Consider the following 14239-nt stretch of genomic DNA (forward strand, 5'->3'; position numbering starts at 1 on the left):
TTTTACTCAAGTATGACAATTGAGTACTTTTTCCACCACTTTACTTAAATCCATTTAAAATCTGATACTTTTAGACTTTTCCTCAAGTAGGATTTTACTGGGTTACTTTTACTTGAGTCATGTTACATGAAAGTATCTTTAATTTCACTCAAGTATGACATTTGAATACTTTTTCCACCTCTGCAAACAGACCACTTTATATCTGTATAAGCACAGAGATGGGCTGTCTTAAGGGGTGCAGGTGTAGACGAAGAGGTGGGGAATTCAATAAAGTTGGATAAAGAATTAACAGTTTACACTGCTTTTATAGAGCTTCCCTTGAAAGTATTTGGGATCGATTTCCACCTTTGGGTCTATTCCATTACTTCTTTTGTACCAGGAAAACTAAATCAAGTCAGCCAAAGTATTTGACCCGGTTGTGGTGTGTTTGTGTGCAGCTCCAGCTCAGATCCTGACATTCAACGGCACAGTGACCACCCCCTGGATGAGGGACATCGTGTTGCCCTGTAAGGCGGTGGGCGACCCAGCCCCCACGGTCAAGTGGCTCAAGGAGACGTGAGTACAGAGTACAACACATCATGCTGCATGTAGGACAGACAGTAGAACTTAGTACAGACCATGTTTTGAGTCACTTTTAACGCACACTAAATACCAGTGAAAAAACAGTGGCTCTTTGGAATGCCAATTTTCAATGAAGACCTTGTGTGTTTGCAGTATCCTTTCACACTTATCAGCAGAATGTCAAAAATCATGGTTGTTGACATGTGCCGCATATTCCTATGCACATAAAAGTATTGTAACATTATCCAATACTTTTCAAATATTTTCTCTGTGGAGTATCTCACTGTAGTTCATTGTCTGACTGTCTTTCGTACATTTGTGATTCAGCAATGGAAGCCCCGCCCCTGCTGTGATTGACAGTAGACGCATTGTTCAGGGCAACGGCAGCCTGGTCATCCGCACAGTGAAAGCTGAGGATTCTGGGAACTACACCTGTGTGGCTAGCAACAGTTTTGGGCCAGATAAAATCATCCTCAACCTGCAGGTTCAAGGTAAGTCAGTTAGTGTGTGGTGGAACAATCCAGTTCACCAGTCTTCAGGTCAGTTCATAACAATACTAAATAGACATGTATTCATCATAGGTAGTGAACTGAAAGGATATCATCATGAGTTAGAAGGACTTAAATAAAATCCATATTTTTACTTCTAGTTCCCCCGGACCAGCCTCGTCTCACCGTTACCAAGACGACCACCACTTCCATCACTCTGTCCTGGATACCAGGAGACAACGGAGGCAGCTCCATACGAGGTCAGACACCAACGCAGCTAGCAGCAACACTAACTATTAATGGAGATTTTTGTTTTCCCTTGGACAACAGCGTACTGACTTTATTAAATAGCAGGCAACACTGTAACACCCTAACCTCTCTCTCACACATCAGGCTACATCCTGCAATACTCAGAGGACAACAGTGAGAAGTGGGGCAACTTTGCCATCAGCCCTAGTGAGCGTTCCTATCGACTGGAGAACCTGAAGTGTGGCACCTGGTACAAGTTCACCCTGACTGCCCAGAATGCTGTGGGGCCAGGGCGCATCAGTGAGATCATCGAGGCTAAGACTCATGGGAAAGGTAGGGAGATGGTGACATCCTTTTACATATGTGACCCCATTGCTTTTACTCAGTTAATAATGGAAAACTCATTCTTATGGAAAGACCTCTCATTGAAGTGTTTGTGTGGTCTCACTCCTCTCTCCTCACTCCCCAACAGAACCCCAGTACTCTAAAGAACAGGAGCTCTTCACCAGTATCAATGCCACGCGTGTCAGGCTCAACCTGATTGGCTGGAACAACGGCGGCTGTCCAATCACGTCCTTCACGTTAGAGTACCGTTCAGTGGAGTCTCCCACGTGGACCACGGCCCAGCGCACGTCTCTGACCAAGAGCTACATCCTGTATGACCTGGCCGAGGCCACCTGGTACGAACTGCAGATGAAGGTGTTCAACAGCGCCGGGTCAGCAGAGAAGAGGGTCAAGTTTTCCACTCTGAGCTACGATGGCAGTGAGTTCACTTGTCTATACACGCTTATAGTGACTTATTCAGGATATCCGAATAAAGAATGAAGAACTGTAGTTTAAAAGTAATTTACCTAACCATTCCTTGAAAATTGTGTCACAACCGCCTGAGTTTCCATCAAAAACATTAATTTACAGTATGTCCTATACCTGCCTTAAAGGAGAAGGAAATTACCTCATATTTAGCTATTTACTGGTCCTTGGAGCTCTTCTCTCCTCCCTGCAATTAAAGTGGCTGTCTCATGTTAGTCTTCCCTGGTCCGGGCTTTAAAAGGCTCTAGGCCTAACTGATGAATGGGGCAGTAAAGTACCTCGAGTAGATGTTCTGCTGACTCTAGTGGCCGTGGCGATTTCACACACACACACACACACACACACACACACACACACACACACACACACACACACACACACACACACACACACACACACACACACACACACACACACACACACACACACAGACACACTATTTGTCACATCCAGACTCTTCTAGTCCTCAGGAGGAGGAGGAGGGAACAGAGACTTTGAGAGGTCCCCCCACATCCATCTAACCCTCCAGCCATCCATGAAGTGTAAAAGGGGAAAAAATAGCTTTGTTTTCAGCTAAGAAGGTTGAGTTGATCTTCTGTCAAGTGGGCATTACTGCCAGTTTGGCAGAAGGTCAGGTGCTGATTGCAGCTAGCGCAGTGCTGCAGCAGCTTGTTGGAGCAGATTGGGTGGGTTTGATGGAAAATACATTAAGATTGGGATGCAAGATGTAGAGGCACTGTTACCTTGTGCCAGGTGCTTGATCCATGTTTTAAACATTAACACAAAGCTCATTTAGTATTTACTATTCAACGACAGACACTGCATAGCAGAGGAGGCTCGTGGGAGGAGCTATAGGAGGACTGGCTCATTGTAATGGCTGGAATGGAATTATGGGAATGGTATTAAATACATCAAACATATGGAAACTACTACCAGCCATTAAAAGGATCTTGTCCTCCTATAGTTCCTCACACCAGCCTCCACTGCTGAATAGGCTTAATATGTGTTCTTGTTTGGATTATTTTTTGCAGTCATTCTCTCGTCTACCAGGTCTGGTTGCGACACTTGACAACCTTCTAGTTATTGTACAAGTAACCTAACGCAGCAGGCGTAAAAGAAACGCCTGAGCGGGATGCCCCACATTCTGGTCCTGACAAGAAAGAAAACTGTCAGGGAGTTTCTCTTCTGGACTATTCAACCAATCCACTAAATATAGAGGAGGAATTAAGATGAAATGTCACCAAAGCGGAAGTCTCATTACAGGCTCTCTTCCAATTCCCCTGAAAACCTCATTTACCCAGCCCCGCTGAGGGTGTTGTGCCTCAACCTACATAATGCTGTCATAACACATGTCATAGTTTATGTCAGCTAATGACATCTCTATGACCTGTCTCAAGGTACCATTGCTCCACTGGTGAAGGCTCCAACGGTGAGTGTGGACAGTACATCCAGTAACGAGGGTCTGAAGATGGTGACCATCATCTCCTGTGTGCTGGTGGGAATCGTGCTGGTCTTCGCCCTGCTTCTAGTCCTCAGGAGGAGGAGGAGGGAACAGAGACTGAAGAGGCTCAGAGGTGAGAGGTCACAGCAGCAACAGGGCAACGCCTGATTGTTTAGATTTCTGTCAAATTTCGGTAACTATTGTCAAGTATAGTGTGAGTATCATCTGTATGTAATGTGATTTTTGTTCTTGTTTGCTCTGTAGATGCGAAAAGTTTGGCAGAGATGCTGATGAGGTAAGCATGAGCAGTTTGACATATAACTTTATAGACAGTTACTATTGTCTAATGCATTAATGGGGAAAAAAACATTCAATACAGTATCTACAGAATCATGTTAGAATCACCCGTTTCTGAATATCTGATGCAGTGTGATGAGGTCCTTATTGACCAGTGTATGTTGTTTCCTGTGTTCCCCAGTAAAAACACACGACCTGCAGACACCATCAACAAGCAGCAGCAGACCCTTAGAATGCACATCGACATCCCCCGAGCCCAGCTGCTCATAGAGGAGAGAGACACCATGGAGACAGTCGGTGAGCGGACACTGATACATTATGCTGCTTTCATGTGTTCTCTGAATTATCTGAAACTTTGGACTGAAACTCCCAGAAAGCTCCCGGACATGTCAAAACTCATAATGAGCTCCCAAGTAGGAAATACGAGTGGGAAACTTGTGTAACATTGGATAAAAATATGTGAGTATCACATATCTGTGGCCTTCTATGTGGTAGTAGTACCTACTGTGGCGATTCTCATCGTACTGTGGTGACCATGTTTGTGAAATGATTCTCTCTATTTCAGACGACAGGTCCACAGTGCTGCTGACTGACAATGACTTTGGGGAGACTCAGAAACAGAAGTCATCTACGGTTACCCACACCGTCCACTACCAGTCCTTGTCCCAGGCCACCGGACCTCTAGTGGATGTATCTGATGCTAGGCCAGGAACCAGTAAGTCCAGTACGGACATCCTCTTTACTTTACTAGCGGTGGAGCTAGAATTAATAAGTAAAATCAGGATTGCATTCATACAGCTGGAATTTATTCAGCTGGACTTGATTCCAGACAACAGACTGGTTTGATTCAGTCCTCAGGAGAGTCATCAGAAGCATTAGGAGCACAGCCCCTACCATCTCCACTGATGTTGTTCACACTGATAAGCATTTACTTTCAACACAGTGATTATTGCTGTTATATATTTTTTTCAATTCTAAACATGAATGATTATGTACAGTATGTGCATTGCATCCAATCAAAAATGTACGTATTTGTGGAGGACTGCAGTCAACCCAATCAAACGTTTTTCTCACTGTTATTGTAAGCTATATGTATTTGTGTGGACATCCTGAGATGAACTCCAGGTGAGATATTGTGATGGTGGGCGTTTTCTTTTTGTTGGGTTATGTGAGGATTGGGTGTCCATCCGTCATTGCTATTGCCAGATACACACTTACTGCCACCCTTAAAAACACTCACAGTCAGCTTCAAAAAACAGAGCATTGCAGTACTCGAGGTGACCCCTTGCTATGTGACATAACACCCTGGTGTGTGACTGTGATGTCATTTTCTGTATCTTTCCTTGTCAGATCCCACAGCCCGCCGCACAGCCAAAGCAGGCCCTGCCGCACGCAACCGCTACGCTAGCCAGTGGACCCTGAACCGACCACACCCGCCAGTCTCAGCCCACACCCTGAGCACTGACTGGAGATTGCCCACGCCACGGGTGGCCGGCTCTGTGGACAAGGAGAGTGACAGCTACAGCGTCAGCCCATCTCAGGACACAGGTAACAACACACCTGAAGATGAGACAAGTCTGCAACAACTGCTATAACAGTCCCCATATAAGAATGTCTGTAACATCACCCTTAACCATAACAACACCTCTCACCTCTTTAATAAAAACAAATCGGCCTACTATAGAACTTTCAACAATGCCAACCGTTTATAACAATGCCAATGCTAGCGTTAGCCCCTAACTGCTCTACTAACATGGCATCTAACCCTAACCCCTGGTATAGACCGGGCACGGAGCAGCATGGTGTCCACAGAGAGCGCCTCGTCCACCTACGAGGAGCTGGCGCGGGCCTACGAGCACGCCAAGATGGAGGAGCAGCTGCGGCACGCCAAGTTTACCATCACAGAGTGCTTCATCTCGGATACGTCATCGGAGCAGATGACAGCAGGCACCAATGACTACACAGACAGCCTGACGTCCAGCACACCCTCCGAGTCAGGCATCTGCAGGTTCACTGCCTCCCCGCCCAAGCCTCAGGATGTCAGCCGAGTCATGAACATGGCCGCACCCAAAGCTCACAGACCGGGTGAGGCCACATAGACACATAGCTAACTCTGAGCTCTGTTGCTAATATTAGTTAGCCTTCACCATGCCTGTAATGCTTTGGTTTGAGGGCCCCCCCAAGCACTAACGCTAATCCTAACCCTAACGTTCACTTTAAGATCTGATACATACTTTCTTCATATATAGACTGTGGGGTTAGTCTATGATCTGTTACCTGTATGCGGAACTGTAGCTGAATTGAATAACTCTGTGTCTTAACATTTCAAGCTATTATGTTCTTCATATGCCAATACAAATGAACAAACTCTGTAATATGCATTTAAAACACAACGCTGGTCAGTCAGACCAAACGTATCAATTCAGGAGCCATTTCCCTCTCCCTCGTAAATGTTAGGCAAACCAGATCATATCCCAGGGTTAGGGGTTCGTAAATATTTACTGCTGATATATCAATTTAATTGTTCTGAAGATAATGGTCTAGTAATGCTTAGGGTTGCACAATTCTGTGAACTTTCAATAAATTCCCTGGTTTTCCCGAAATCCTGGATGGAGGATTCCTAGAATCAGCAGGGAATAAAACCTGGAATCTTCCATCAAGGATTTCTGGAAAACCAGGGGTTTTATTGAAAGTTCCCAGAATTTTGCAACCCTAGTAATGCTACTTGCAGCAACAAATGTGGAGTTTTGCAGACAGTGATTTCAATAGATTCATGTATTAATTAAGGTAATGTATTAATGAAGCTTATTCTATTGACAAAACACCATTGCAGGATGACCAAGCTTGAACATTGAACCACCTAAATCTGTTTGAGGCAACTTCACCTCATGAAATCAGTCTTTTTGTTGAAGTCTTCATCTTATTCATTCTATATAGTTTTGGTTCATTATAGTTATATTTGATTAAACTCTGTAGACTTTACTCAGATACATTTGTAATGAGCAGCGCTGGAGTCTTAAATCTATAATATTACTTATTCATGTTATAGGAAAGCAAGTCTCCTTCTCCCTCCATTAACCTAATAAGTATAATGGAATCTGGGGGGGGGGGTTAATGACATTGTAAAATATTGCCATTTCATTTCATGTTGGTCAAGGCCAAATTCAGATGAAGAACATTCTTTGGCATATTACCTCAATAACCAGACAAAGCAGTATACTTTAATAGTCTGTCAGAATCTATGGATGACTTTGGCATATAAACTACCCTAGTTTTGTGGGTTGTTGTGGAATATGTGATGAGCTTGTATCTCACCTAACCTTTCCCCCAGGGGTAGTCATTTTTCTTTACTGAAGTGTTTTGAACTGAGATTTTTCCATATTTCCACTGGCCATATGTGTATTCTATGGGGTTGTTGTCCATAAAACACAATGCATCATAACTAACTCCCCTCTCTTTCCTTCCTTTGTCCTTTAAGGGGGCGAGCTAGTGCACCTGCCTCCTTACCTGCGCATGGACTTCCTGCTGAACCGCGGCATGTCGTGCTCGGGCACTGGAGGGAGGGGTGGCGCCGGGGGAGAGGGGGCCATGGGCCAGGCCTGCTTGGAGCCCCAGAAGAGTCGCTCCCTGAAACGGCCATCACGCATGGCTCCCCCAACTCCCACGGAGGCCCCCCAAGCCAGCAACAGGGCCAGCAGCAGGGACCCAGTGGCCCAGTGGCAACCCGGCTCAGCAGCCACCCTGCCTCACAGAGAGGGCTCAGAGCTGGCCCAGGCCGCCAAGCTTAGCACCTCCCAAGAGTCCCTGCTGGACTCACGAGGACACCTCAAACAGACCAACAACCCCTACGCAAAGTCCTACACGCTGGTATAACATCAGTGGCATGGGGCCAGACTAAAATTCACACTAACACTGGACTTATTACACTTACAAGTGCAGTAAACTGACTCTCACCACACAGTCCTGTATATAATGTCCCCTTTCTTCTTAAAGGAGGGGTACCTTTTACTAATCTTCTTTTATTTATTTTTGGAGCTTTCTTTCTTTGTTTTTTTTAAAACTTGTGAGTAAATTCATTCATCTGAAATGACTCCACGCGGAGCTTGCCAAAATAATTTTGTTATGAGGGAACATTATTTATTCTTGATTATTATTGTTAATCATTAATTATTAATCAGTGATTATTTGTTGTTAGTTCTCAACTATTAATGATTATTAATTATTGATTACAATTGATCAATTATTACCATTACTACACTATTTGAATTAGAACCTGGACACATTTTTCCCAGAGTATGAGATGATAATTTGGAGCTTGTCATTTTTTTCTATGGAAACTTCCTCTAAAACACTGAATGAAACTCTGGAGAAATCTAGGATGGAAGCAATCGACACCAGTCCAAACTTGTCAGCTGCTCTCAAATTATTACTTTTTTGAAGAAAAAAATCTATTTCCTATGGATGCATGGGTACTGACCAATTAAAGACGATTAAGAGGATTATGATCACGACTGGACAGCCCAGTTGACCATTTTTGTCACACTATGAAATGATCAAATGTGAAGATTTATTATTCTTATTACTATAAATATATATATATAAAAAGAGAAATCACTTTTATTTGTGGATATTACAGGGAAGAATTGATTTGGTTAATAAAGTCCGTAGTCATGTTTGCACATATCTCGTTTTGATTAGGAAATGGAGTCTCTGTTGATCTTTCTCTGTGTCGCATACTCTGATGGTGCAATATGAAAAAAGATTATGAAAATTATATTGATACTATTTGCTCTATACTGTACTGTAATGAAAAATAACTATGTTAGTATACTTACAGGGCGGGACAAACCCCAGCTATGTATTCAGGTGTAGTTTACCACTGCTAATTTGCCAGGGTGGTAAATGAAGTTAGTTAGAACAGGGAGGGTCAGAGATATAATGGTTTGCACTTCACGACACCCCCAAAAAATGTCCAGACAGAGCCCCTATTCTCAGTGCACTAGGTAGAGTCTTCAAGGCTCTCACTCTCCTCCTCAATAGATTTATTGTCGCTGCATTGCCGTGATGCTCCTCTACAGGGAAAAACTTGAGACAATCCCCCCTTCAAACCAAATCAAAATCTATGGGAAGTGTCTATCTAAAGTGTGGATATAACTACACAGTTTTAGTTGTTGTTTACCCTGGCCCATTTTTCTTTGTATTTTAGTCCTGGAGGGAGAGTTTGATAAGAATGCTGTGAGGTCATTAATGGCAGTTTATATTATTTGTTTTAATTGTCTTCATTATGATATTCCTTTTAACAAAATGTCGCTTTTTATTTTCAACATGGTGTTCACCTTGGTGACACTGAAATAAAGAGAAACTAACCCACAGTTCAAATTTTATTAATAAAAAGGCTGTTCCCCAAATGATCCTTCACAGTTTGACATGAATGACTGGCGATGGGTTGTTTAGAGGCACGGATAGAGGAGGACGCCCGCACAGGTTGTGGGTGGGGTGTGTCACTGGGTGAGTGAGTGAATAAGTGAGTGAGGAACTGAGTCAGTGAGTGAGTGGTGATAGGGGTGGATTGTTGGGTAATTCATCTGAAATGAATTTGAACGACAGTCATTGATTATCACTAATTCCTTTTTATGTAAAAGCACTCATGAGTCTCATAAAACTCAAACTCTCCAAATAAAAATATTGTTGTATCAATGACATTTCATGTTTTTTCAGTACTAAACCCGGGGTTGGGTTTCTACTAAGCTAACGTGTGTCATTGTTTTAAGATCATCATGCCAAGGTTCATTTATACCCCTTTAAGCATCCTCCCAAAATATGTAAAAAATTATTTGATGAAAAATTGAATTTGGCCTTACTGCTATTAGCCCATAGAAACACATTGAATAACATATTCAAACATGGCAAAATAGTCCCAAAAAATAAAAAAAGAAGTATGTTTTGAAGTGTCTTTCCTATATCTGAGAGATTTAAGATCATAAAATAATTTAAAAAAATAATTACACATATTTAACTATTTTTTTGTCACTGAAGTAATTCCATACACAGCATACTTCCATATACAGCATACTTCCATATACAGTATACTTCCATGTACAGTATACTTCCATGTACAGTAATTTTTTTAAATGGTCCCTGGCTACCTTCAGACAAGTCTTGTGGGGTTTGTGGGCGTCCTAGAGCAAAACAACCGTCTTGTACTTGTTCGTGAGAGTCCCATCGTTCAATGGTGGGCTCATATTAAGGCGTCCGCATGCTTCCCGTCCGAAACAGTTTGTGTATATTATATTATATATTGTTTTGTGATGTTTTTGTTCGTTTTGGTCTTCAGTAAGGGTGTTTTTGGCTGTTTGTGCACAATATTTCTTTTCCTGAGGCAACCCGAAGTTCAGTAGCTAAAGTATACGCCCCTTTTGTCAGTGATTGGTCAACAGTAGTGATTCTTCAATTAAGTTTTTGTCATTCAAATCAAATTAAATTGTATTAGTCACATATGCCGCATACAACAGGTGTAGTAGACCTTAAAGTGAAATGCTTACTTACGAGCCACTAACCAACAATGCAGTTTAAAAAAAAAATACAGATAAGAATAAAAGATAAAAGTAACAAGTAGTTAAAGAGCAGCAGTAAAACAACAATAGCGAAACTATATTCAGGAGGGTACCAGTACAGAATCAATGTGCGGGGGGCACCGGTTAGTTGAGGTAGTATGTAGATGTAGGTAGAGTTATTAAAGTGACTATGCATAGATGACAACAGAGAGTAGCAGTGGTGTAAAGGGAGGGAGGGGGGGGCAGTGCAAATCGTCTGGGAATCTATTTGACTAGATGTTCAGGAGTCTTATGGCTTGGGGGTAGAAGCTGTTTAGAAGCCTCTTGGAGAGAGGGAACACTCGATGACTAGTGTGGCTGGAGTCTTTAACCATTTTTAGGTCCTTCCTCTGACACTGCCTGGTATAGAGGTCCTGGATGACAGGAAGCTTGGCCCCAGTGATGTACTGGGCCATTTGCACTACCCTCTGTAGTGCCTTGAGGTCGGAGGATGAGCAGTTGCCATACCAGGCAGTGATGCAACCAGCGAGGATGCTCTTGATGGCACAACTGTAGAACCTTTAAAGGATCTGAGGACCTATGCCAAATATCCCTGTCATGAGTGAACAGGGAGTACAGGAGGGGGCTGAGCACACACCCCTGAGGGGCCCCTGTGTTGAGGATCAGCATGGTGGATGTGTTGCTGCCTACCCTTACCACCTGGGGGTGGCCCGTCAGGAAGTCCAGGATACAGTTGCAGAGGGAGGTGCGTAGTCCCAGGATCCTTAGCTTATGGATGAGCTTTCAGGGCACTATGGTGTTGAACGCTGAGCTGTAGTCAATGAATAGCATTCTCACATACGTAGGTGTTCCTTTTGTCCCGGTGGGAAAGGGCAGTGTGTAGTGCAATAGAGATTGCATCATCTGTGGATCTGTTGGGGCGGCATGCAAATTAAAGTGAGTCTAGGGTTTCTGGAATGATGGTGTTAATGTGAACAATGACCAGCCTATCAAAGCACTTCATGGCTACAGCCATGAGTGCTATGGGTCGGTAGTCATTTAGACAGGTTACCTTAGTGTTCTTGGGCACAGGGACTATACTGGTCTGCTTAAAACATGACTCAGACTCGGACAGGGAGACGTTGAAAATGTCAGTGAAGACCTTGCCAGTTGGTCAGAGCATGCTCGCAGTACACGTCCTGGTAATTCATCTGGCCCTGCGGCCTTGTGAATGTTGACCTGTTCAAAGGTCTTACTCACATCAGCTGCGGAGAGCGTGATCACACAGTCTTCTGGAACAACTGGTGCTCTCATGCATGTTTCAGTGGGTTTTGCCTCGAAGCGAGCATGGAAGTAGGTTAGCTCGTCTGGTAGGCTCGTGTCACTGGGCAGCTCTCGGCTGTGCTTCCCTTTGTAGTCTGTAATGGTTTGCAAGCCCTGCCACATCTGATGACCGTCAGAGCAGGTGTAGTACGATTCGATCTTAGTCCTGTATTGACGCTTTGCCTGTTTGATGGTTCGTCAGAGGGCATAGCGGAATTTCTTATAAGCTTCTGGGTTAGAGTCCCGCTCCTTGAAAGCGGCAGCTCTAGCCTTTAGCTCAGTGTGGATGCTGCCTGTAATCCATGGCTTCTGGTTGGGGTATGTACGTACTGTATGGTCACTGTGGGGACGACATCATCAATGCACTTATTGATTAAGCCAATGACCTGATGTGGTGTACTCCTCAATGCCATCGGAGCAAAACAGTCCTGTAGCTTATATCTGCTTCATCTGATCACTTTTTTATTGATCTAGTCGCTGGTGTTTCCTGCTTCCCCTGCGCTGATGCCCAGTCTAAGCACTTCGTCTAGTCCAGCTTCAAGGCCAGAGTCTTCTTCTGCGTTGGTGCCCAGTCCAGGCACAGCGTCCAGTCCCGCTCCATGGCGGGAGCCTTCCCCTGTGCCAATGCCCAGTCCAGGCACGGCGTCCGGTCCAGCTTCATGGCCGGAGCCTTCTCCTGCGCCAGTGCTCAGTCCAGATACAGCGTCAAGACAGGAGCCTTCCTTGATACCGAGGTCCAGTCCAGGCACTGTGTTCAGCCCGGGTCCATGGCTGGATCCACGGGATGAGCGGGTTCTTCGTCCCGCACCAGAGCCGCCACCAAATATGGTGGATCCGCAAGCTGAGCGGGTTCTTCGTCCCGCACCAGAGCCGCCACCGACACTAGACACCCCCCTAACCCTCCTTTTGGTTTCATGTTTTGCGGCCGGAGTCCGCACCTTTAGAGGGGGGGGGGGGGGTACTGTCACGTCCTGACCATAGAGAACCCTTATTTTCTATAGTAGAGTAGATCAGGGCGTGACTGGGGGGTTTTCTAGTTATTATTTTCTATGTGGGGTTCTAGTTGAGTTTTTCTATGTTGGTGTTTGGTATGACTCCCAGTTAGAGGCAGCTGGCTATCGTTGTCTATAATTGGGGATCATATTTAAGTAGCATTTTTTCCACCTGTGTTTTATGGGATATTGTTTTGAGTTAGTGTATGTTACACCTCTTAGTTATGGTTCATTGTTTGTTTTGTTCTTTCTTTGTTGTTTTGTGCGTTTTCAAATAAATATTATGTGCAAACCATATCGCGCTGCAGTTTGGTCCGATAATTATTCCAGCGAACGTGACAGTAAATGAAATGTAATTCCCCGTTTATGCACTTTTCCTTCTATGTGTATTCTGACGTGAATTTATGTAGCGTGATATTCACCCACTACTCGTTTGCAGTGGAGATTAACAAAATGAAGATGTGGCGGAGGTGTTTTTACAGATATGGCATATCCTGACCTTGATTTAATTCCCTCATAATTCCTCCACGTTTACAAGCGAGGAATCCATTAATAAGTGTGGAAGGACCACTAGAGGGCAGGCTGGGCTCATGGATAGTAGCCCAACAAAGCATGGGAGACAAGGTAACCAGAGTCAATTAAGCACAGCTGATTAGGGATAACAGGATATTATCGCCGTTTTATCCCGGGATATGCAACCATTGCCAACCCCCTCACAAACCTCATCAGGAAAAACCTGCCAAACCAGGTAGAGTGGAAAGACGAGACGGAAGAGGCCTTTCAATTGCTAAAAGATGGCCTGTGTTCTGATCCCGTTCTACAGGCTCCGGACTTCTCACAAGAGTTCATTGTGCAGGTCGACGCCTCGGATACAGGGCTCGGGGCCGTACTAGCTCAGGGTAAAGGTGAAGCAGAGAAGCCGATTCTCTTCATTAGTAGGAAACTCAGCGATCGGGAACAGAGGTATGCGACCGTAGAGAAAGAGGCCTTAGCCATCAAGTGGGCCCTCGATTATCTCCGGTACTACCTACTGGGTCGGAGGTTTGCATTAGTTACTGACCATGCGCCCCTCACGTGGATGGCTGGTAAGAGAAACAATAACAACAGAATAGTCAGATGGTTTTTGTCTTTACAACCGTTCTCTTTCCATGTCATCCACAGGGCCGGATCGAGGAACGGGAATGCAGACGCGCTGTCCCGACGCGACCAAGACGGTGCGTCTGGCGCCCGACCCTCCGGTTCGGTCCTGGGGGGGAAGGTATGTGGAAGGACCACTAGAGGGCAGGCTGGGCTCATGGATAGTAGCCCAACAAAGCATGGGAGACAAGGTAACCAGAGTCAATTAAGCACAGCTGACGGTACTAATGACATACTCTCCTTCCCCTATAAAAGAGAGAATGGAACCAGCAGAGAAGGGGGAAACTATCTCTGGAAGATGGCCACCGAGAGAGAGAAGCTGTGCTGAAAGAACCACTAAGACGGTGACAAACCCGTGATTTATGTTTGTTGTAGTTTAAAGATAATCCTATTGTGTTCTTGTTTCAT

At 44.5% G+C, this 14239-nt stretch overlaps 1 protein-coding gene across 3 annotated transcripts in view; it reads left to right on the forward strand.

The window, feature by feature from the left end:
- The window catches only part of dscama (Down syndrome cell adhesion molecule a), a 176633-nt gene extending 167090 nt beyond the window's left edge, over window positions 1-9543 (forward strand). The window contains exons 22-33 of one of the 3 annotated variants that reach the window (XM_035780367.2): window positions 438-555; window positions 889-1052; window positions 1211-1309; window positions 1443-1631; window positions 1771-2061; window positions 3506-3682; window positions 3814-3844; window positions 4028-4143; window positions 4412-4570; window positions 5197-5394; window positions 5629-5931; window positions 7325-9543. In XM_035780367.2, the coding sequence (XP_035636260.1) occupies window positions 438-555; window positions 889-1052; window positions 1211-1309; window positions 1443-1631; window positions 1771-2061; window positions 3506-3682; window positions 3814-3844; window positions 4028-4143; window positions 4412-4570; window positions 5197-5394; window positions 5629-5931; window positions 7325-7719 (2240 nt within the window). In that variant the 3' untranslated portion in view covers window positions 7720-9543. The remainder of the gene's footprint in view (window positions 1-437; window positions 556-888; window positions 1053-1210; window positions 1310-1442; window positions 1632-1770; window positions 2062-3505; window positions 3683-3813; window positions 3845-4027; window positions 4144-4411; window positions 4571-5196; window positions 5395-5628; window positions 5932-7324) is intronic. The other 2 variants (XM_035780369.2, XM_035780370.2) reach the window with 2 other exon arrangements.
- Window positions 9544-14239: the final 4696 nt, after the last annotated feature.

This window comes from Oncorhynchus keta, chromosome 11, assembly GCF_023373465.1.
Source record: "Oncorhynchus keta strain PuntledgeMale-10-30-2019 chromosome 11, Oket_V2, whole genome shotgun sequence".
Lineage (NCBI taxonomy): Eukaryota > Metazoa > Chordata > Actinopteri > Salmoniformes > Salmonidae > Oncorhynchus > Oncorhynchus keta.